This window comes from Rhinoraja longicauda, chromosome 26, assembly GCF_053455715.1.
Source record: "Rhinoraja longicauda isolate Sanriku21f chromosome 26, sRhiLon1.1, whole genome shotgun sequence".
NCBI lineage: Eukaryota > Metazoa > Chordata > Chondrichthyes > Rajiformes > Arhynchobatidae > Rhinoraja > Rhinoraja longicauda.
Genome location: NC_135978.1, coordinates 20,274,193 through 20,298,802, shown reverse-complemented (window position 1 = coordinate 20,298,802; position 24,610 = coordinate 20,274,193). Strand labels below are relative to the sequence as shown.

The following is a 24,610-nucleotide window of genomic DNA, read 5'->3' as shown; positions in this document are numbered from 1 at the left end:
GTCTGTGTCCGGGGGGGGGGGGGGGGGGGAGGGGAGATGGAGGGGTGGCAGAGAGGGGAGGGGGAGAGAGGGAAGGGGGGAGAGAGGGGAGGGGGAGAGAGGGGAAGGGGGAGAGAGGGGAAGGGGGGGAAGAGGGGAGAGAGGGAAGGGGGAGGGGATGAGAGAGGGAGGGGGAGAGAGGGGAGGGGGAGAGAGGGAAGGGGAGAGAGGGAAGGGGGGAGAGAGGGAAGGGGGAGGGGGGAGAGAGGAAAGGGGGGGAGAGAGGGAAGGGGGGAGAGAGGGAAGAGGGAGAGAGGGGAGGGGAGGGGGAGAGAGGGAAGGGGAAGGGGAGAGAGGAGGGGGGGAGAGAGAGGAGCGGGGAGAGAGAGGAGGGGGGAGAGAAGGGGGGGGAGAGAGAGGAGGGGGGAGAGAGAGGAGGGGGGAGAGAAGGGGGAGAGAGGGGAGGGGGAGAGAGGGAAGGGGGAGAGAGGGAAGGGGAGGGGGAGAGAGGAGGGGGGAGAGAAGGGAGGGGGTTGGAGAAAGGGAAGAGGGGGAGAGAGGGAGGGGGAGGGGGTGTGGGGGGAGGGAGAGGTGTCGGGGGCACAGGTCGGTCAGCCGGGGGCTGGGCTGAGATCGGGCCGGCTGGGGTTCATGGAGGGCCAGGGTGGGGGATGTCAGGCCCGTGAGGGTGGGTGAATAATATCCAAAGTCTCTTTGCCCACTGCGCTGGATCTATGCTCCGGACGCTTCTATCGGTGCCCGTGTAGCCGCCCCTCTCCGTAGCTCCTTGCCCGGACAACCCAAGATCTGTCTCTCCCATCACCTCGCCGCTGAAAAACCCTGACAACACGAGTCCGAAGAAGGGTCTCGACCCGAAACGTCACCCATTCCTTCTCTCCCGAGATGCTGCCCGACCTGCTGAGTTACTCCAGCATTTTGTGAATAAATCCCTGACAACATTGTTGGGAATAGTTTGTGCAACCTGTCCTGGAAACCTGCAACTTCCTGAAGTTAGAGGATACAACCGGCTCCAGCAGCGGCCCGACCAATGCTTCCTGACCAGTATCTGCCGTTCCTTGTCTCCAGTGTTTAAAACATGCTCCACATGCCCTTCCTGCTTTGTACCTCATTCCTCTTTCTTTGAATCCCGTATTATTTTAAAACATATATCACCTGCACACTCCTGAGAAGCTGTGCTATTTAGCCTGTAATGTCTTTCATTCTTTCCAGCAAAGCTATCACTTAAAACTTTGCGATTTTCCTTTTGCTAATATATCTGTGTTTATTTGTATTACGTGGGATGTATGTTGCCTCACTTAGTGTGCAGGATGTGCCCTATGTAGTGAGGAAACATGGTGTCAGTGCAGAAAGGGCCCAGAATGGCGTAAATAGATGGTGTAAACGCGCTCCACCGAGGGTCGAGGACTCAGCTCGCCACTGGAACATTGGAGTGAACCAGGGTGGAGACGCCTGTGTTGGTGGACAGGGACTTGGGGCGAGCCTGGGCCATTCCTGGGAACCAGCTATCACGTGTCAACAGTCCTCCCAGATCCTCTGATCTCTGATTACCTCCTCCTGCCTTGATTTGGCCTCCTGCCCATTCTCATACTGACATTTCTGACCAGGGCCTCGTCCATTGCCACAGTGAGGCCATAGGCACTCATTGCCATACTGACCTTTCTGTCCTGGACCTCCTCCCTGCCAGAGTGAGGGCAGAAGCAAATTGGAGGAGCAGCATCTCATAATCCAGGCAGCTTGCAACCCAGCGGTATGAACATTGAATTCTCCAATTTTAGGTAACTACAATACTTCTCCCCCTCCCCCTTCTTCTCATACCCTGTGCCCCACCTGAACTCTCACCTATTCATCCTCTCCACCTCCCCTTCAACCTACATTCTAGCTTCATAATTCCCAACTCTTCAATCCTTTTCGCTGTACCTTTTCTCTTTTCATCTCTGGCTTTGCCCAACCATTTACCTATCAACAAGTCCCCTCACCTGATTCACCTATTACCTGCAGCAGATGGAGGTGGGGGAGTGAGGAGATGGTAATCAATTGACGTTTGAGGTGAAGATCCTACACTGGGACTGAAAGTGGAGAGGGAGTATACAGAAGAAAGGGGAGGGGTGAGGATTGATGAGCAGATAGAACATACCTCCTCATCTTCAACCTGGTTCCAGATACCGACCACCCCTCTACCAGCCCACTGATCACCTGCCTTCCCTCTGCACCCTCAGTCAGGTTTTCTAAACTGTTGTTGTGATTTACATTTGCCCATACAGTTTGGTGTTGTTTAAAGTCTAGCTATTTTAATTATACTTTACAGTCAATCGATGCTACAATAAGGATATCACCACTGCTAATCACAAGAGCCTAAGGCTACCACACACAGCACATCATGACCCGCGAGGATGAGATGCCAGACTGGGAAGGAGCTCAGGAATTTTACAGCAAATATGACCCAAAGGATGTTCTTGGCCGGTAATACTTTATTCTAATTGAGGTGTTTTATAAACTATTGACTGACAATGATGAAGAAACATTTTAATCACACTCAGAGTAAACCAGCCATGTGGTTCTTTGTGTTTTTCATGGCATATCCCTCTCCACACCCCACCGGACTGTGATAAAGTACAGTCTGTTTCACAGACACTACACAAAATGGGAGACGCGAAGCCAAAAATCAATATTTTTGTCAACAACTGGAGGAATAATCTAAGATTCACTTGGTGTTGAATAATTGTCACGTTTTGAGAGGCGCACAGTGGCGCAGCAGTAGAGTTGCTGCCTTGCAGCGCCAGAGACCCGAATTCGATCCTGACTAGGGGTGATGTCTGTACGGAGTTTGTACGTTCTCCCTGTGACCACGTGGGTTTTCTCCGGGTCCTCCGGTTTCCTCCCACCCTCCAAAGATGTACAGGTTTGTAGGCTAATTGGCTTTGGTGAAAATTGTAAAATTGTCCCGAGTGTGTAGGATAGTGTTAGTGTAGGATTGCTGGTCGGTGTGGAGTCGGTGGGCCGAAGGGCCTGTTTCTGCGCTGTATCTCTAAAGTCTAAAGTTTTATTTGTTCTGTTCAGTCTCCCTCTGGCCATATCTGCCACGGTCCGGGAATCACTAAAGGCTAAAATGTGGACTGGTTGCTCGGTGAAGCCATTCCATGGAGGGTGGCTTCATTCTCCAACACTGGCATTTGGTATCAGACTCCAAGATGTTAACCTACATTTTATTCCAATACTCCATGATATTTACGAAATTGAAGCCTTGAAAGATTAAAGGTGATAGAATGAAACTAAGGGGCAGAAATTAATAGGTACTGGCGTATGATTTGTACACTTCCGTTTGAAAATGTCACCTTCCCCTGGGAAATATTGGGATTTCTGTCCTTCCATGTTTGTTGCTGACTTGGTTCTGAATATAAATCCCAAATTTTGCAATTGACCACATTTGGAGTACTGAACTTAGTTCTGGTCACCCTGCTATAGGATGGATGTCATTAAACTGTGAAGGACTTACAAGGATGTTACTGGGGCAGGAGGGTTTAAGTTATAAGGAGAGGGTAGATAGGCTGAGTATTTTTTCCATGGAGCATAGTTATATGAGGCTTGACGTTATAGTGTTTTATGAAATCATGAGAGGGTACGGATAAGGTGAGTAGCCACTTTTTTTTGGTGGGGGGTTGGGGGGGGGGGGGGGAGGGGAGTCCAAAATTAGAGTGCATAGGCTTAAGGTGAGAGGGAAAAGATTTTAAAGGGACCTGAGTCACAACTTTTTCACACAGGAGGTACCGAAGGAAATGGTAGAAGTGATACAATTATGACATTTAGAACATAGAACAGTACAGCATAGGAACAGGCCCTTCGGCCCAAAATACTTAGATTTTTTTTAGATTTAGAGATACAGCGCAGAAACAGGCCCTTCGGCCCACCGAATCCGCGCCGCCCAGCGATCCCCGCACATTAACACTATCCTACACACACTAGGGACAATTTTTTCATTTACCCAGTCAATTACAATACAATACAATACAATACAATACAATATATCTTTATTGTCATTGTACCCAGGGGTACAACGAGATTGGGAATGCGCCTCCCATACGATGCAATAATTTAAGTAATTAACAGCAACCCAACGAAACGAAACAATTGTAACAGTTTTTAGACAGGGTAAAGTGCAAGTTGATCTATGCGTTGTGGCCATCTGGCTCAGCAGGACCGGTTCATAGCAGCTATGGCCCTGGGGATGAAGCTGTTCCTGAGTCTGGAGGAACCTACATACCTGCACGTCTTTGGAGTGTGGGAGGAAACCGAAGATCTCGGAGAAAACCCACGCAGGTCACGGGGAGAACGTACAAACTCTGTACAGACGGCGCCCGTAGTCAGGATCGAACCTGAGTCTCCGGCGCTGTAAGGCAGCAACTGTGCCGCTGTGCCACCGTGCGAAACATGATTTCAAGATACACTAATCATATCTGCCTGCCCTGATTGTTTTTCCTCCCGTTCTCCAGGGGAGTTAGTAGCGTGGTCAGGCGCTGTGTAGAGAGGAAGACAGATATACAGTACGCCGTGAAGATTATTGACATCACATCGGAGCATCTGACCCCAGAGGAGTTGGAAGAGATTTGTACGTCAACCACGCAGGAAATCAACATCCTCAAAGAAGTCTCGGGACACCCACATATAAGTGAGTAAATCTTGCCTGGCCAGAAATAAGAAAGGCCAAGAAATCAGACAAATTCGTAGGACCTGAATTAACATTTGCCTTCTCAGTAACAACAGGAAAATGGCTGACATTCAGCCATCTTTGTGATTGCCTGTCAAACTGCTAAATTGTTCTGGGGATGTGCCAGAGTTGAAACTGTAAAACAGTTTGTTGAATTGATAGTCTGAAGTCATTGTACTTATCAGGTTATATGCATCATAATACTTCTAATCCCTGATTAACTCCCATCAGGAAAATCTCACACGAATGGCAACAGTGGCACGTGATCAGGTAACGTTAGCCATGACGGTCCTCAACTTTGATTCTGGACCACTTGAAGTCTTGTATCATCCGATCATTCTTGAGGAAGAGTAATGTGCTCATTATATCTGACTGCATTCTGTGATGAACCAGATGTTGAACTTGGGTTGGCAGGGGCATTAAATCTTGCAAAAGCACCACGTGCACCAGAGGTGGGGAACTTCAATGGCCACCAGCTGGAGCAGCTCAGCAGCATCACCACTGACTGAGTTGGCCAAGTGCTGACAGTCATGGCTGTCAAACTGGGCCCGAAAAAGATGCTGAAAGAGTATTTATTCACAAAATGCTGGAGTAACTCAGCAGGTCAGGCAGCATCTCAGGAGAGAAGGAAAGGGTGACGTTTTGGGTCGAGACCCTTCTTCAGCCTGATGTTAGGGGGGCGGGTCAAAGGAAGGATATAGGTGGAGACAGGAAGATAGAGGGAGAACTGGGAAAGGGGAGGGCCTACTTGACTTTGCCCTCGTCAATTTACCCGATGTAGATGTATGCCACTGTTAACATGAGTGAAGACCACACATGCCTTTGGGCTGAAGGGCATGTTTCGCGTATGACTCTAAAGAGTTGCTATCACCATCAGCAGCAAAACTGTATATCACGTTCTGTAACCTCGAGCCAGTCCTTGCCTTGCCCCACCATCACCATCAACCCTGGTTCATCAAGGAGTGTGGAAGTGCCTGGGAGTGGGTGTCTGCTCTGTCTGGCATTACCATAATAACTGCAGTAATTCATAAAGATCTTCACCCTGTTTTCTGCAGTACGTCTAAAGCTAGCATCAATTCCTGGTCTTGCTGGACCACTTGCATCTTGGGAATAGACGAAAATAAAGTGTCAGCTGGGAGAGAATCTTTCAGCACTTTAACAAACAATCAGTTGGAGGAGCTCGGCGCATCTGGCAGTATCTACGGAGGGAAATGGACAGTTGATGTTTCATGCCGAGACCCTTCATCTGGACTCCAGCAACCATTTCTATCCACAGATATTGCCTGACCCATTGGGCGCCTCCAGCAGATTGTCTGTTGCTCCAGATTCCAGCATTTGTAATCTCCTGGATTCCTATTTAACTGAATCAGAGGATTGGCAGGTCACCAGTGTGGTACTGTTGTAATATATAAGACAAGGGGGATGTTGTGATATTGCTGGGACTACTTTGTGTATCCAAGGACTACTTTGTATGCCTGTGTATATAAGTGATTGGTGTGATTAGGCGGTCACTCTGGATCCAGGCGGCCTTGGAATAAACAGCCTGGAGTTAAGCTCCACCATGATAACATCTTAAACATGTGTACTCGTGGTCCTTCCAGAGTCACAACAAAGGTACAACGGGTACCAGACCACGAAGTACAACAGTACTTGCATTTAATAATAATGGAAAATAGATTAAAGACAGGCCAGATTGTTGGAACATGTTGAGTCAGGGCATAGATCATCTTGCAGAGAGGGGCAATTTAATCAAGTTTTGATTTAATGGAATCTGGCTCCTGTTGAATGTTTTGAGGATGAAATGTGGAGGGCTATTCAGGGTCGAGTATTCAGCGTCACACTGTTGATCCTATCACCTCTATAAGCTGTCGACTGATGTGTTGAACAAAAAACTTTAAACCAAAGTTTAGAACTACTTAATCTTTATTAACACTCACGTTACTTAAGCATGCATGCAAACCAATGACCTCTAATAACCTGTCGTTTGCTTTTCTAATCCAGCATATCACTTCTTAAACTAAATCACAAGACTCGTGACTTGAACTCGGATACTATCCACATGAATGAATTGTCCAGATTCACTCTGTTGGTAGGGGTGAATCTTCTCTGAGCTTTGAACTCTGGTTCCTCCTCCTAGCGATTATTGCTCCTAGGTTGTCCCTGCTGCTGTCTCAGACTGCCCTTTATGCTATTTTCATGTTCAAAAGTCATAGGAGCAGAATTAGGCCATTTGGCCACTCGAGTCTACTCGGCCATTCCATCATGGTTGATCTATCTTTTCCTCTCAACCTCATTCTCCTGCCTTCTCCCCATAACCTTTGTCACCCTTACTAATCAAGAATCTGTCTATCTCCACTTTAAAAATACACAACGACTTGGCCTCCATAGCCGTCTGTGGCAATGAATTCCACAGATTCACCACTCTCTGGCTAAAGAAATTCCTCCTCATCTCCACTATGTAGGTATGTCAATAAATAGGAGTCTAACATAGGTGTCCTTGTTATCTCGATTTTCCAGAGATGAGTATAGGGCCAGGGAGATACTTCTGTGGACCTGTTGTGACCGTAGGCAAACTGAAATGGATCAAGGCTTTCTTTGAGGCTGAAGTTAATGTGCACCATGACCAACCTCTCAAAGCACTTCATCAGAGTGGATGTCAGAGGCTCTGGGCATTCGGCATGGACATGATAAGCTGAAGGGCCATTTCCATGCTGTACAACTCCCCACCCTGGCCCTATAATGATACCTGGCATCGTCATTAACACTGAGTGGCTCCCAAATCACTGGGCCATGAGTTATTTAAATTAAAGGCAATTTTTAAGAGTAAAACTGCTGCAAATTTAAAAACAAATATGCCGTGGGGAAAAAAAAGGAAAAAAACAAACAAATGAAGGTGATTTTAGGTGAGTTAATCGTGAAGATCCACAACCGCGATCAAATGGACAGAGTTGCTGTGAGTGTGGCAAAGAAGACTGACCCTTTTATTCATTGGGTAAATATTTGCTCTGAATCCCACCGTTCTCTTCCAATGGATCCCTGCTCTGACACACGTTTACCTTCAAGAAGTGGGTTTAAGTCCATTTAACTCATATTATGGCTCAGAAAGACTAACAAGGAGGCAAAAACTGCACCTGGTTTTGTTCTGGAGTGTTTAGCTTTGGTTGATTATGGTCCAGGCAGATGTCAAAAGGAAAATGAGTTAAAACGTGTACTGAAAACTCAGCAGAACAGAATTTGTGGAGGAAATTTGCTAACAAACAGCAATGTGGAATTCCAGACTAGACACAAAATGCAGGAGTAACTCTGAGGGACAGGCAGCGTCTCTGGAGAAAAGGAATGGGTGACATTTCAGGTCAAAGTGTCTGTCTTCAGTTTAAACCAGCATCTGCAGTTCCTTCCTACACATGAAATTCCGGGTTGCCAGCTTCTGCAGTGATTTGTTTCCCAATGAGTTGTTCTGTTAGTTACCGTTGTTTTCTTTCTTACAGTTTCGTTAAATGACTGCTATGAATCTTCAAGCTTCTACTTCTTGGTGTTTGATCTGTAAGTATGGGGATTTTCAAAGAGGCAATGAGTGAGGAGACAGTAGGTAGATATAATGAGGGAAATCTAATGGAAGAACTTAATGGCTCATTAAAGATTTGGAGGTTAAAATGAGTCAGGAAATGGCTTCTGATGATTGTACTGTTTAAAGCAAAGCTAACTATAGGAAATATACCAATCACATCAAAATCGAGAAGAGGAGATTCAGGGAATACAGAAGTAGGTTAACAGCTAATATAAAAGGGAACCCAAAAGTCTTTTACAAAGATAAATAGTAAAATAATAGGTCTATTTTTTAGTCCTAGCTTTTGATGACTAATAGTCCTAGCTTTTGACAGCTGGGAACCATAAGGAAATTGTTGCATAGTTGCAGAAGGCATGGGTTGAGGTGCAAAGTCAGGCTTTCCATCCATCTTCAGAAGAAATTGGAAAGCGTGCAGAGATGATTTACGAGGATGTTGTCGGGACTCAAGGGCCTGAGCTATAGGGAAAAGTCTAGGTGGCGCAGCGGTAGAGTTGCTGCTTTACAGCGAATGCAGCGCCGGAGACTCAGGTTCGATCCTGACTACGGGTGCTGCACTGTAAGGAGTTTGTACGTTCTCCCCGTGACCTGCGTGGGTTTTCTCCGAGATCTTCGGTTTCCTCCCACACTCCAAAGACGTACAGGTATGTAGGTTAATTGGCTGGGTAAATGTAAAAAAAAATTGTCCCTAGTGGGTGTAGGATAGTGTTAATGTGCGGGGATCGCTGGGCGGCACGGACTTGGAGGGCCGAAAAGGCCTGTTTCCGGCTGTATATATATGATATGATAATTTACTCCTTGGAGTGCAGGAGGCTGGGGGGTCATCTTATAGTGGTGTATACAATCATGAGGGAAATAGATAGTGTGAATCCACAGAGTCTTTTACGCATGATATGGGAATCAAAAACCAGAGAGAAAGGAAAGATTTAGTAGGAACCTGAGGGGTAAGCTTTTCACTCAGAGGGTGGATTAACGGATGAGCTGACAGAGGAGATAGTTGAGGCGTGTACTGTAGTAGCATTTAAAAGACACTTGGACAGTAACATGGATAGGAAAGGTTTAGAGGAATATGGGCAAAACACATGCAAATGGGACTGGTTTAGAGTGGGCATCTTGGTTGGCAAGGACGAGTTCCGTGCTGTGTGACTCTAATTCAAAGAGGCTGCTGCAATGAATACAGTGAAGGAGAAGAGATACTGAAAAGAACATTGATGCTCAAAATAGAAAAGTTGACTCCAGTACAGTTTGGGTTACTGAGGAAAATAGAAATGGAGAGGGAGGCATCTTGGTCAATGTCCCAGTTCTGTTCAGATGTGGGAGTGGTGCTGGGAAACGAAGGTTGGTAAATGTTGCACCCACTCAAAAACGAAGAGAAGGAAATTCCTGGCTGCTACGGGCTTGTCAGTGGAAGGCCAATAGACGGAAAATGTTAAGATTCTCGAGTTTGCCAAAATTAAAATATAGGTCCACAAATACAGCAAGATGAGACTGGTTAAAGACAAAATGAGGGTGACTAAAGTAATTGAGTTATTTGATGAAGTAATGGAGAGGGCTGATCAAGGACCACAAAGGGCATCAGCAACACTGAAGCCTCGAGGGTTGAGGCGTTTGCACCTTCAATACAAAAGGGATAGGAAGCAGAGTGAGGGCCGAGTGGGTGTGTCACCCCCAGACAAGATGCAACGATGCCACTGTGGGAATGTTGTTCTCCTGATGCATTCTGATGGACACTCACCAGCTTCCTCCCAGAGAGGAATGGCCATCATTCCAGCTTATTGGCAAACCCTTGGTGACACTACTGACCTCTCTGACCATGGCCATCCCTGCTTCCTGCCAAGCTGGTCTTGTGTACGATGATGCCAGCATTAAAAATATGCCTCCCTCTCTAAACACATCCCAATGTAGCTCGCTGTTCAACTTTTGATGCTTGAAAGCTGACAGGATTTTCTTTATGCATAAAGGAGATGAGAAGGAGAGTGAAATATCTTGGATGGAGCACAATAGGAAGCTGCTGACACTCCTGGAAAACTAGCTCAGCGTAGATCTATTTGATCACTGCACTCAGGACGAAAGGTACAGGTAATATTGAGGAAGGTGTGGCAAGTTATAGACCATTTAGCATAGGCTGTATATAGTTACAATAATAGAATAAATTGCAGCGGTAAATAATGATAGCCTAATATACGACTATCCATTAATCATCCACAAGTAAGATGGACAGTGGATGCAAAAATGTTTTGTTAATGAGGAAAGTAGCAAAGGGGCCAGAGTACAATTTACTACTTTATTCCAGTGTGTTTTTACAATCTGGTTTGCACTGAGATGCCTGTGTATCATATTCCCCAATAACTTGCAATACAAAGGAATCAAATACCCGAAGCATAAACATTTGTAAGTTTTCAGAGTAAATGGGGAAGATTGACCTGGTCTTTGATGTTCCGATGGCCTCCTGAGAGGAATTTTTCACTGGTCCGAACACGAGCATTATTTTGTGGCAGTGAATGAGACTGATGACTTTTGATCACGACACCTATCAAAGTGGAATGTGTCTCAACCAGCGCTATCAACAATCCCCTCAGCTGGTCAGGTTCAAAAGTTAACCTCTTTATTCTGGATTCCCACCACACAATGTAGCTTGTATAAGAAGGAACTATAGATGCTGGTTTAAACCGAAGATAGACACAAAAAGCTGGAGTAACTCAGCAGGACAGGCAGCATCTCTGGAGAGAAGGAAAGGGTGACGTTTCGGGTCGAGACCCTTCTTCAGACTGGTTAGGGATAAGGGAAACGAGAGATATAGACGGTGATGTGGAGAGATAAAGAACAATGAATCAAAGATATGCAAAAAAGTAAGTTGTTTGTAGGGTGAAAATGAGAAGCTAGTGAGACTTGGGTGGGGGGGGGGAGGGGGGGATAGAGAGAGAGGGAATGCCGGGGCTACCTGAAGTGAGAGAAATCAATATTCATACCACTGGGCTGCAAGCTGCCCATGCGAAATATGAGATGTTGTTCCTCCAATTTTGCGTTTAGCCTCAGTCTGACAATGGAGGAGACCAAGGACAGAAAGGTCTGTGTAGGAATAGGAAGGAGAATTAAAGTGTTTAGCAACCGGGAGATCAGGTAGGTTCAGGCGGACTGAGCGAAGGTGTTCAGCGAAACGATCGCCCAGTTTACATTTAGTCTTGCCGATGTACAAGAGTCCACATCTTGAACAACGGATACAGTGGATGAAGTTGGAGGAGGTGCAAGTAAACCTCTGCCTAACCTGAAAGGACTGTCAGGGTCCCTGGACAGAGTTGAGGGAGGAGGTCTAGTGACAGGTGTTGCATCTTCTGCGGTTGCAGGGGAAGGTACCTGGGGAGGGGTAGTTTGGATGGGAAGGGATGAGTTAACCAGGGAGTTGCGGAGGGAACGGTCTCTGTGGAAGGCCGAAAAGGGTGGAGATGGGAAAATGTGGCTAGTGTTGGGATCCTGTTGGAGGTGGCGGATATTTTGGAGGATTATATGTTGTATGCGACGGCTGCTGGGGTGGAAGGTAAGGACTATGGGGACTCTCTCTGTTGCGACTAGGGAGAGGGGGAACAAGGGCGGAGCTGCAGGGTATCGAGGAGACTCGAAAGGGCCTCTTCTATGATGGGAGAGGGGAACCCCTGTTCCCTAAAGAATGAGGACATCTCGGATGTTCTAGTATGGAACACCTCATCTTGGGCACAGATGCGACATAGATAGAGGAATTGGAAGTAGGGGATAGAGTCTTTGCAGGAAGCAGGGTGGGAAGAAGTGTAGTGGAGATAGTTGTGGGAGTCAGTGGGTTTGTAATAGACGTCAGTCAATTGTCTATTTCCTGTGAAAGAGACTGAGATCAAGAAAGGGGAGGGAGGTGTTGGAGATGGTCCAAGTAAATTTGAGTGCAGGATGAAAATTGGTGGTGAAGTTGATGAAGTCCATGAGTTCTGCATGGGTACAATAGGTAGCACTGATGCAGTCATCAATGTAGCGGAGACAGAGTTCAGGGATAGGGCCAGTGTACGCCTGGAACAGGGATTGTTCAATGTACCCAACAAAGAGGCAGGCATAGCTGGGGCCCATGCGGGTGCCCATAGCTACACCTGGGACTTTGAGGAAGTGGGAGGAGTCGAAGAAGTTGTTGAGGGTGAAGACCAGCTCTGCTAGGCGGAGTAGAGTGTTAGTAGAGGGAAAATGGATGGTTCTGCAGTCGATGGAAGAAACATAGGGTTTTAAGGCCTTGGTGGGGGTTGGAGATTGGACCAGGGGGGATAGGATGGAGCTTTCTCTCTGACCTATCAATCCTTTTGTTGTTTTGAGGCAGGGCATCTGATTAGGAATTCTACAGTAAATCCGTGCACTTCCCCAAGCCCTATACTGGAGTCCAGAGTTTTGGGAAAGTTTCCCTCACCCGATCATCCCACACAATCACAAAGTGCTGCCTGATCCATCTGCAACTGTGAGTCTGCCCCGATGAAATTACAGCCCCACTTTGCTTCAGGTTATAAATAGTGCTGAACTTATGCCTGGCATTCAGTGACCCACACCACTCGTACGTAACCTTACCTTGCACCCAGCACTCTGTTTCGTTAACATAACTGCAGACCAATGCTGCTGCTTAGCACAGATGAAAGGCTGAGCACACAGTGTGTAGTTCCTGTGATAATAACAACAACAAGCTGTTGAATAGGAAGCTGGGGCTCATTATTTTTGGAAGTTGTAGCTGTGTCAAACATTTATTGCCTACTATTAATTTTGTAAGCATGGTTTGTGAGGTTCTGATCACTTTCTAAACGCAATTTAGAATTTACTTTAATGGGTATGGCCCACTGAATCCACACCAACGATCGATCACCCGTTTACACTAGTTCTACTTTATCCCACTTTCTCATCCACTCCCTGCACACTAGGGACAATTTACAGAGCCCAAATAACCTACAAACCCACCTTCTTTGGGATTGAGGAAGAAGCCAGATCACCCGGAGGAATCCCACGTGATCAGGGGGAGAACATGCAAACTCCACACAGACAGCACCCAAGGTCAGGATTGAACCCGGGTCACTGGTGCTGTGAGGCAGCAGCTCTACCAGGTTTTGAGTTGGGCAGTGTAACTCAGAAAATAAACTTCCTGCCGATGTAGACATCAGTTTAGATGCTCCTCTAGCATGGGTTTCTGCACCAAGAGGTAGTTCAACAGTTCAACAGTTCAACAGAGCTTTATTTGTCATTCGGTACCAAGGTACCGAACGAAACTACATAGCAGTCACACACAAAAAAGAACACGAGACACATGACCCCAACACAAACGTCCATCACAGTGACTCCAAACACCCCCTCACTGTGATGGAGGCAACAAAACTTCCACTCTCTTCCCCACGCCCACGGACAGACAGCTCGTCCCCGACCGACCCGCACAGTCCCCGCGGCCGAGTCGCACCGGGCGCTGAAACGTCTCGCGGCCGCTCCGGGCGATGGAAGGCCCCGCGACCGAGCCGTGCGCAGCTAAGTCCCGCGGCCGAGTCGCACCGGGCGCTGAAACGTCTCGCGGCCGCACCGGGCGATGTTAGGCCCCGCGGCCGAGCCTCACCGGGCGATGGAAGGCCCCGCGGCCAAGCCGCACCGGGCGATGTTAAGTCCCAGCGGCCGAGCCGCACCAGTGATGAAAAGTCCCGCGGCCAAGCCGCGCCGGGCACTGTTAAGTCCAGCGGCCGAGCCGCACCAGCGATGTTAGGCCCCGCGGCCGAGCCGCACCGGGCGATGGAAGGCCCCGCGGCCGAGCCGCACCCCGCGCCGTGAGGAAGAGACCTAAAAGAGAAAGGTTTCCCCCACCCCCACCAGCACCCCCCCCTACCCACACCACCACCCCCCACACATACACAACCAAAAAAAAACAAAAACCATCCCAACACCGACACACAACAAAAACAAAAAGGAAAAAAGATGAACAGACTGCTAGCGAGCCGCAGCCGTTAGGCGCCGCCACTTCCAACCGAAGATGGATCAGCATGGCCTGAGTCAGTATTTGGGTAGGGGTTGCTGATACACTGAGTGGCTGTACTTCAACACAGTGCAAGGCTAGACAATGTGGCTGGTAATAGTGAGATAGGGAGGAGGTGCTGTTTGATTTTTTTTTAAACCAAATAGAGCTCTCTATCTCTGTCTCTGTCTAGCTAAACTAAATAGAGACTAACAGTGATTTAATTAATTGAACTTCTTGCATCTGGGACAAACATATGCAGGATGTGACAATAACTGAAAGAGCTCCAGATCTGGAGTTAGGATCTGGAGGTTAGGTGTTTGCACTGGGCAGACCTAAAGCAATAGGAGGTTGATGCACCCTCAGGGGTGTGCAGACAGAGCCAACCTTGGAAAAGTGGGAGACTCTGTAGTTGTGAGGGGAGAGAATGTGATCTGCAGTGAAGGGGAATCCAATGGGCAGGCAGGTGGGCAAAGAAATGTTTCTGTGGCCACAAACAGAATTGTGGGTTAGTGCCAGCAGATGTCTAGACCAAGGGTGTTACTGGACACATGTGGAGGGGGTGGGAACAAATAGTAGTGTGGTCTATATCAACACAAGTGATAGAACATCTCCAACCCCTCAGCATCTGAAGCAACCCGGGCCTGTGTTCAGCAAGACCTAGACCTCGGCATGTGCTGGTAAATGACAAGAAACATTCACATCACACTGGCCATCTCCAACAATAGGGAGTCTATGCATACACCCCTGATTTCTATGCCATTGTCGTTGCTGAGACTGGACCCTCAATATCTGGGGTCACTAATCTAATGAAACTCAACTGAAACACCCATGTGAATAGAGTGGCTGAGAGACCAGGTCTCAGGTTGGGTTCCCTGCAGCAAATGATATGTCAATTGACACCCTAAAGTCTTTCCACCTTCTGCAAAGCGTAAAGCAGGAGCATCGTGGAATACTTTCCACTCGTCTGGATGAGTGCAGCTCCTTCAGAACCCAAGGAGTTGCACATCAGGAAGAACAAAGTGGCTGCTTTAACTGCACTCCATCCACCACCCTGAGCATTCATCACCCTGAGCATTCATTCATTCACGGTGGGTATAGTGTGACCTGCTGCCAGTCAAAGTACATGGGCATCACCCCAAAGCCAGCATTCATCTATTCCACCAATCTATGCACTCTGATTAGGAAACACATCACCGTTCCTTCGTTATGTAGGCAGGAACTGCAGATGCTGGTTTACACCGAAGATGGACACACAATGCTGGAGTAAATCAATGGGACGGGCAGCATCTCTGGATAGAAGGAATGCGTGATGTTTTGGGTCGAGACCTTCCTTCAAACCCATTCCTTCTGTCCAGAGATGCTGCCTGTCAATCCAGTTTATGCCTTGTTACCGTGAAGCTTGGTTTTCAAGTAACCCGGGCAAGATGTTATATTTCAAAACTCTCAAGTAATTACCGACATCAGTGATTTCAGCGAAAATTAGGACACCGGAGAAGCATTGATAAGCGTGGGAATTTTGCGATGTTTCCGAAGACGGTGTAATCTCGACCTGACTCGGCACTGTCGTGGTCGTTGTCGTAGGGTAAAAGAAAATGTTGGTGATCTGCTACGACTTTGACAGTCAGCGGCAGTCGCCTACAAAATCGCCTAAGTGGGACAGACAGGCCCTTTAAAGAATAACTTCATCTTTTCCAGTCTAACCTTAGAGTTGGAATATAGACATAGAAAATAGGTGCAGGAGTAGGCCATTCGGCCCTTCGAGCCTGCACCGCCATTCAATATGATCATGGCTCCTCCCCACCGCCATTCTAGTAATTTTTCTCTGTACCTCTTGAGGGATATCACATCCTTCCAAAAGTGCAAGATTTCTTCAATTACTTAACATGATTCCAAGTAGTGAGCTGGATGTGAATTTTAGGATTCCGAGCATTATACTACCTGCTCTCTCAATATCTCCTCCCTCTAGCCAGGATTTATGCAAGCATTCACCCCAGTGCTATCACTCCTGCACACTAATTAAAACAGCACTATCTAGGCAATGTTGTTTCTCCCCATACTGTCTTACAAGACATCTAATGTCCCATTTCCGTGTTGAGTTTCATCTCCCACTTGTCTAGCTGATGGCCGCTGCGTCCTCTTGCAGTCTATTTGTTTCCCTTCCATTTCCCAAACCTGTCATTTCTGAGGCAGTTAAACAACACTACGAAGCATAAAAAGTCAGGCCCACGTGTCGCACTATTTATAACCTGAAGCAAATTAGGGCTGTAATTTCATCAGGGCGGATTCATATTTGCAGATGGATCAGGCAGTGCTTTGTGATTGTGCGCGAGGAGGCGAGAGAAACTCTTCTACCCTCTAGACTCCAGTATTGGACATGGGGCAGGAAGATGCTTGGATTCAGGACAGAATTTACACTGGGAAATCTAGTCGTTTGTCAGTGTTAAGTTAGACAGAAAAAAAAAATTGCAGGGAATTCAGGACAAGGGGACTAACCTCATCATTAGATGGTGAGCGGTGCTGGGTTGCATGAATTGGAATGCTTTCTGACAGGTTTAGCTTGGAGGGGGGTAGCAGCCAGTAGAATGTTGTTTTCATTAGTTACCATGAGCTAACCTTTTGTACTTCCTGGATCACGTTTTTGCTGCTATTGAGAGAATGGTTTGTGATTCCCACTTCCCAGAAACCTTCCAGGTTTTTTTTAATCCTTCACATTCCTTTCTGTCTGTCCAATTGAAAATAATTTCACAATGCATTCCAGTTTCTGGCTTAGTATGCTTCATTGCTTTTATTTAACAGTAATATTTACATACTTATAAGCTTTTTGAAAGTTATTGCTAAATGTGTTTGGTTACCACCTTGTGAAAACATAACTTTTAGAAGTTGTACCACTGATTAAATACATAAGGGTTCAAAACACTCAGAGGTGCCACACAGACCATCCACTGTCCTTTATAGGGGAGCTTTGACGTTACCCATTCAGGACTACCACATGACATAATCTTCCTTACAACTAATGTTTAACTGCCCTTTGGAACAAACTGCGCTGAATGATAATGTGAAAGCATAACTAAAAATGGGAATACCATGTGCCAGTAACATAGAAGATAGACACAAAATGATGGAGTAAATTAGCGGGTCAGGCAGCATCTCTGGAGAAAAGGAATAGGTGGTGTTTCAGGTCGAGTAACATGGTGTGGTTCAGGCAAGAAAGAATTTCATTCACAATAATCACATCCAGGGACCTGGCCAGAGTGTGGGAGAGCAGCTGTTGAAATAGTCCATCCCACAGAATGACGACTGTCAGCCCATCTCCGACCCTCCATCACTGTTGCTGGATACGTTCTGCCTGCCAGCAGACCACTGACCAGAAGAGGCAGCTCGAGTATACCGTCTGCTGAGAATGGCCAACGAGTCCTCAGGAAGGGGAAACAAGAGTCGTCGTTTCAGGTTATGGATCCTTCATCAGAACTGCCTCAGTGCAAAGCGTCTCCAACCTAAAGCGTTGCCTATTTCTCCTCCCACAGATGCAGCCTGCCTTGCTGAGTGTTTCCATTGCTTTCTGTCTTTGTTTTAGATTTTCAACGTCTGCACTTTTTTGTTTCGATTTCCACTTGAGTTCTTAGCCATTGCTTTAGAACAACATTCCTATGTTTTCTAAAATGTAACCACTTCTGCACAAGTTTTCTAATCGGCAAAATAGTGAGCTTGTCAGTGCCTGAAGACTGCAGGGTTTACCCCCTCAAGGAATGGTGCCTGTTTCAACAGCCAGTGGCTCTCTTTCTCAGGGAGAGGAAACAAGGTGGAGCGATTCCTCATCGGCCACAGTTTGATCTCACCTGTGGCTGTTGGAGAGGACAGGCTCTTCGCGCTGGTATATGGTGGCACCAGCCTGGTCCACAACCGCCTGCAGATAATATAAATTACCTCTGGGGGAGTAGCTCCTTCCATTAACCAACCCTCCATGGCAACAGTCCCAGATTTATCAGCTCTACCATGAGGGACATCAGCTATCCATGTCCCAAACGTTTACAATCATCGTCCTTACCTGTTCTTCGCCTGTTCTTTATGATTTTACCAACCGTTGTGTGTATTTGACAAGCTTTGGTTCTGCAGCAACACCTGACTTGGTGTGAGGGTTAGTGCGGTGAAGTCCCTGTGAAACAGCTTGGATGTTTTGCTGCATGGAAGGCTTGTTTAAAAATTCATTCAAGGATGTGGGCTTTGCAGGCTGAGCCAGCATTCACATGCCCATCCCAATTTGATCTTGAGCAAGTGGTGGGGGTGAAATGCATCCCTGAACCATGACAGTCCTAGAGGTGTGGATATGCCCACAATGCTGTTGACGGAGGTTCCAGGACTTTGACCCCAGTGATGTTGACGGAACAACGACAATGTGTGACAAGGGCAACCTCCAGGGGGCGGTGCAAATTAAATGCATAGTGTCTGTATTGGGGCGAATTTGAGGGAACCATGTTATAAATTGACAACTTGAAAATGTTCTTGTGCAAACAGGATGAAGAAGGGAGAACTCTTTGACTACCTGACTGAAAAAGTCACATTGAGTGAGAAGGAGGCCAGGTATGTACACCTATGGACAGCGTGGTGAAGAAAGCATTTGGCATGCTTACCCCATTGGGAAAAGTATTGAGTACAAAAGTTGGGACATTATGATATAGTTGTACAAACCGTTGTGAGATCACATCTGGAGTACTGTGTGCAGTTCTGGACCCCATCTAAAGGAATTAGGTGATTCAGTTGGAAAGCATGCTGAAGAGATTCACCGGGATGTCACCAGTACATGTGGGCTTGAGAAATAGTGAAGGGAGAAGAGGTGAGTAGGTAGCCTGGAGTGGGATATGCTGGAACTTTTCTATTTGGAGCATAAGAGGCAGAGGGGTGACGTTATAGACGTATGGAAAATCATGAGGGGTATGGATAAAATGAACGCTCTGATTCTTTTTCCCAGGGTAGAGGATTCTAAAACTAGATGGCATAGGCTTAAGGTGAGAGATGAGAGATTTAATGGGGATCTCAGGGACAAAATTGGTGGCAGAGTGGACAGTGAAGAGGGATCTCAGTTTTCACTCAGAGGATAGTCTGCATCTGGAACTATATAGCTTACCAGAGGAAGCCATAGAAGTGGATACAATTACGACTTTCAAAAGACATTTGGGCAGATATATGGAAAGGAAGGGTTTAGAGCGATAGGTAAACTTCCCTAAACCTGTCGAGCGGCCTGCTGAGATTCCTTGGCTAGTGAAGACTGGGGGCTTTGGGAGAGGGGAGGGTGAGGTGGGGCCCACTGACATAACTAAAGAGTGCTTCGTCCTCCTTCCAGAAGCATCATGCGAGCACTGCTGGAGGTGGTTCAGTTCCTCCATTCCAAGAACATCGTGCACCGTGATCTTAAACCCGAGAACATACTTCTGGATGATGACATGAAGGTTAAGCTGTCTGACTTTGGGTTTGCCCTACAACTGGCCCCTGGGGAAAAGTTACGAGGTGAGATGGCTTCCTGTCTCAGGTGCAAGTGCTGGATGTCTGGGTCGGAGGTGAGAGGACTTCCACGACTGAGATGACGCAGCGCAGTGAGATAACTAGGCCTTGATCAGACCTCACTCCTGTGGTGAAAAGAGATGAACTACTTCAGTAACCTTCAAGAAACAGCCCATTACCATCTGTCAGGGAAGAAACAGAGAGTCAGGCTTGGGAAGCCAGAGAAAAAAGAGTCACGGACTGTTTGGGTATGAGTTTGTAGGAGCATTTGGAGTGTTGCGTGCAGTTCTGGTCGCCTCATTACAAGAAGGATTTGGAGGCTTTGGAAAGGGCCCAGAGACGTTTACCAAAATGCTGCTTGGATTAGAGGCTATTAGGTATAAAGAGAGGTTGGACAAACTTAGATTGTTTTCTCTGGAGTGTCAGAGACCTGATGGAAGTATATAAGATTATGAGAGGCATAGATAGTCAGAATCTTTGCCAGGGTCATTGGGAGAATAGCTTGAAGGTGAAAGAGGCAATCGTTAAGGGCGATGTGTGGGACAATTTTTTTTTTTACACAGAGTGGTGGGTGCCTGGAAAATGCTGCCAGAGATAGTGGTGGAGGCATATACGATAGTGGCATTTAAGTGGCTTTCAGATAGGCATATGGGTATTCAAAGAACGGGGAGATATGAATCGCATGCAGGCAGAAGAGATTAGTTTAACTTGGCATGGTGTTTGGCACAGACATTGTAGGCTACAAAGACTGTTCCTGTGTTGTGCTGTTCTCTATTATATGTTCTAAGAGACAAGTGGATTGAGAGAGAGTGGAAGAAGAGCAAGGGCTGGGAGAGTGTGAAGGCCAGGAGATGACGAGGCAGCCCAGTGTGAAAGCTGAAGGGGGTGTGAAGAGCGAAGTGATCAGTTTGCCCAGCCAACCAAGCCCAGGCCGGATCTACTCAGGATCAATGGTCATCCCCACTGCACAGCCCTGCTGGAGACGTCTTCCTCCAGGATCCATTGAAATGCAGTGATCGGTTGAAATGGCTTCCTCGGAGCAACTAGAGACCCTGTAAAGCACGGGGAGGGGCTAAGAGAGCATTCTAGAAGATGGCCACTGGTGCACGTGTGTATCTGGAAGAGGGAGAAGTGCGGCAAGAGTACACGTCTTACTCAAGCTGAGTGTAGACGGCAGGAAAGCTCTCATCTTATCAGAGGCAGGTAAAAGTAGAGGACATAGATTTAGGGTAAAGGGGAAGAGATCGTATTGTATAGCTTAATAATAAGCAGTGGCACGATCACCTCATGTTGCAAAAGATGAATATGTGCACCAAACTGTCAGAAATATTGTACCACCACATCACACAGTCCTGAGTAATGGTGTAACTAGGTGGGTGGCACAATAACCTATAACATTGGCATAGTCCTTGCTGTCATCAGTGGTGATCAGCAGTAGTCCAGTTGCACAAGTTCAGCACATGAGAAGCTTTGCACTGTGGGATCCTTTGCCTCTAACCACAGCAACTTTAATCCAGCAACTTTCTGTTCTTGTTTCATGCAGAACTGTGTGGGACCCCAGGGTACCTGGCTCCAGAAATCCTCCTGTGCTCCATGGATGAAATGCATACTGGCTATAGCAAAGAAGTGGATTTGTAAGTCACTACTCGAAGTACAATGAGCTGTTAAAACTAGGGTGACCTTCATTAACACGCAGGCCAGTTGCTTTGCTTTGCCAGGTGCTCCAGTTAAGAGTCAAGAATGTTTCATTTCTTCATTAAATTGTACACTGTGGGAATGCCACCCTTTCCCTCAGACGGTTATGCCAGTGGGGGATGTCAGAGGGACAGACTTATGGCCAGGAGTGTTGCTGTCATTATTGATATTCTTGTTCCGCATTAGCAGTAAGTCATTCTGAAAAAAATTACACCTGCTATTTTTGATGCTCAGAAATTTAAAATATCATGTTGGATAATATATTAAATTGATCCAATAAATATCCTAGTGCATTTTGAAATCTTCATCTAAATATTTATGTGAAATACTTGGCCCTTTCTAAGAGGTCTAGGGTGAAACTTTTACTGAGGTCAATACTTCAGTATCTGCACACTTCATTCAAGTGATGAAGGTAGGGCAGAAAATACAAAGAACTGCAGATGCTGGTTTATACCAACGATAGACACAAAGTGCTGGAGTAAATCAGCCGGTCAGGCAGCATCTCTGGAAAACAAACGATGGGTGATGTTTCGGGTCGGAACCCTTTTTCATTGTGAAGAAGGGTCCCGACCCAAAACGTCACCCATCCTTTTTCTCCAGAGATGCTGACTGACCCGCTGAGTTACTCCAGCATTTTGTGCCTAGTAGATGTTGTCTACTTGGACTTTAGCAAATAATTTAACAAGGTCCCACATGGTTGATTAGTCCTGAAGATTAAGTCACATGGGATCCAGCCATCGGGAAGAAGGTACAGGAGCCTGAAAACTGTAACGTTCATGAACAGCTTCTTCCCTGCAGCCATCAGGCTAATGAACACTATAACCTCAAATAAGCTCTGAATTACAATAGACTATTATTGTTATTATTGCACTACTGTTGTTTGTTTTTTGTGTGTACGTATGTGTGCATATGAGACAGAGGTTCACCTGCACCTCCTCCAAGCTCATCTATTATAACCGCTGCTCTAGATGTCAATTTCTTTACTTCGGCGAAACCAAACACAGGCTCAGCGATCGTTTCGCTCAACACCTTCGCTCAGTCTGCCTTAACCAACCTGATCTCCCGGTGGCTGAGCACTTCAACTCCCCCTCCCACTCCCAGTCTGACCTTTCTGCCATGGGGCTGCTCCAGTGCCATAGTGAGGCCCACCGGAAATTGGAGGAACAGCACCTCATATATCGCTTGGGCAGCTTGCAGCCCAGCGGTATGAACATTGACTTCTCCAACTTTAAATAGTTCCTCTGTCCCTCTCTTCCCCTCCCCCTTCCCAGTTCTCCCTCTATCTTCCTGTCTCCACCTATATCCTTCCTTTGTCCCGCCCCCCTGACATCAGTCTGAAGAAGGGTCTCGACCCGAAACATCATCCATTCCTTCTCTCCTGAGATGCTGCCTGACCTGCTGAGTTACTCCAGCATTTTGTGAAATAAATACCTTCGATTTGTACCAGCATCTGCAGTTATTTTCTTATACTATGTGTGCATGTGTATGTATATGTGTGTGTGTGTGTGTGTGTGTGTGTGTGTGTGTGTATGTGTATATATACACACTGGACTTTTTTTTCTCATTTATTATATTGTTTAGTGTACTATGTTTACATATTCTGTTTTGCTGCATTAAGCAAGAATTTCATTGTTCCATCTGGGACATATGACAATTATACACTCTTGACTCCACGGTGCGTTGGTAAATTGGATAAAAGATTGGCTTGGTCATGGGAGACAGAGGATAGCGTGGGACATCTGTTTTTATAACTGAGAGGTCTGTGACCAGTGGTGGGCTGCAAAATTGAGTGCTGGGGCTTCTGTGCTTTGTGATATGTATAATGATCTGGATGAAAATGTGAAAGGTCTAATTATATAAGATTATGAGAGGCAGAGATAGGGTAGTCTGTGTTTTTTTTAATATTCCTCAGGGTACAAATGTAGAGGACTAGAAGGCATTGGTTTAAGGTGAGAGGGGGAAAGTTCAAAGAAGACCTGCAAGGCGGGTTATTTTTACACAGGAAGAAATTGGTGCCTGGAATGTGCTGCCAGGGATGGTGACAGAAAGAGATATGATACTGGCTTTTAAAAGTGGTGGAGAGGTTTGAGGTAAACGGGGAGATCCCATGTGGATTTGTTAAAGACAAAGCAGGTTTGAACTTCCTGCTGGATGAGGCGATGGAGAGATGTATGTTGATGCAGCACGCTCCTTTAAAGGTGGTACTTTGATATTGCCCATTCTGCACTGACAATAGGTGATGCAACACGTCATGGTCTGTGTGGCTGGGAATTTACCACAGCATTGCACGGTGTAAATTCACCAATCCACCCACAGGGGCCGAGGGCCATTATTGTAATGGGCATTCTCGAGAGTGTGTGTGGCAGACTCGTCCATGGTGCAATTTCTCTGTGTGCAGGTGGAGCTGTGGGGTGATCATGTACACACTACTCAGCGGCTCCCCACCATTCTGGCACAGGAAGCAGATGCTGATGCTCAGGATGATCATGGAGGGAAATTATAACTACGATTCTCCGGAATGGCAAGACCGGTCCGACACTGTAAAAGACTTGGTATGTATTTTTCCAGTTCCAGACCAGGTAATTGTGTTTTAATACTTAGTTTAACGACTAAAAAATGATGTGTTTTATGCTGCTTGTTGCAGACATTACACTGAGCAGCACAAGATTGACACAGGTGCACCAGGTGTCCTAGACACTGAAATGATCCCACCTCTGACAGACGTATATTGTGAAAGACGCACAGAAGTGGTGCAGCTGCCTCACAGCCCCAGAGAAGCGGGTTCGATCCTGACCTTGGGTGCTGTCTGTGTGGAGTTTGCACATTTTCTTTATAACCGCGTTGGTTTCCTCCACATCGCAAAGAAGTGCGTTTATAGGTTAAGTGGCCTCTGTAAATTGACCGGAGTGTGTAGGGAGTGAGTGTGAAAATGGCATAACATTATAACTACTGTGAATGGGTGATCGATGGTTCTCATGGACGGTGGGCCGATGGGTCTGTTTTCATGCTGCGTCTGTACTCTAAACTAAACTAAATACTACACTAACATGGTTTGAGATATACATTGTGATAAGCTGATTGTAATGGAAACTTTTGAGATACAAAGGTTTTCAAAATGAGATGGCTGTGATTAAAATTAAAAAATATTGCTGAGATTTATGAAGTT

At 46.6% G+C, this 24,610-nt stretch overlaps 1 protein-coding gene across 2 annotated transcripts in view; it reads left to right on the top strand.

The window, feature by feature from the left end:
* Window positions 1-24,610, top strand: part of LOC144606279 (phosphorylase b kinase gamma catalytic chain, skeletal muscle/heart isoform-like) — a 30,177-nt gene that overhangs the window by 702 nt on the left and 4,865 nt on the right. For both annotated transcript variants that reach the window (XM_078422215.1, XM_078422216.1), the window contains exons 2-8: window positions 2,306-2,460; window positions 4,488-4,663; window positions 8,191-8,245; window positions 18,766-18,831; window positions 19,592-19,755; window positions 21,293-21,383; window positions 23,843-23,996. In XM_078422215.1, coding sequence (XP_078278341.1) covers window positions 2,378-2,460; window positions 4,488-4,663; window positions 8,191-8,245; window positions 18,766-18,831; window positions 19,592-19,755; window positions 21,293-21,383; window positions 23,843-23,996 — 789 coding nt within the window. In that variant the 5' untranslated portion in view covers window positions 2,306-2,377. The remainder of the gene's footprint in view (window positions 1-2,305; window positions 2,461-4,487; window positions 4,664-8,190; window positions 8,246-18,765; window positions 18,832-19,591; window positions 19,756-21,292; window positions 21,384-23,842; window positions 23,997-24,610) is intronic.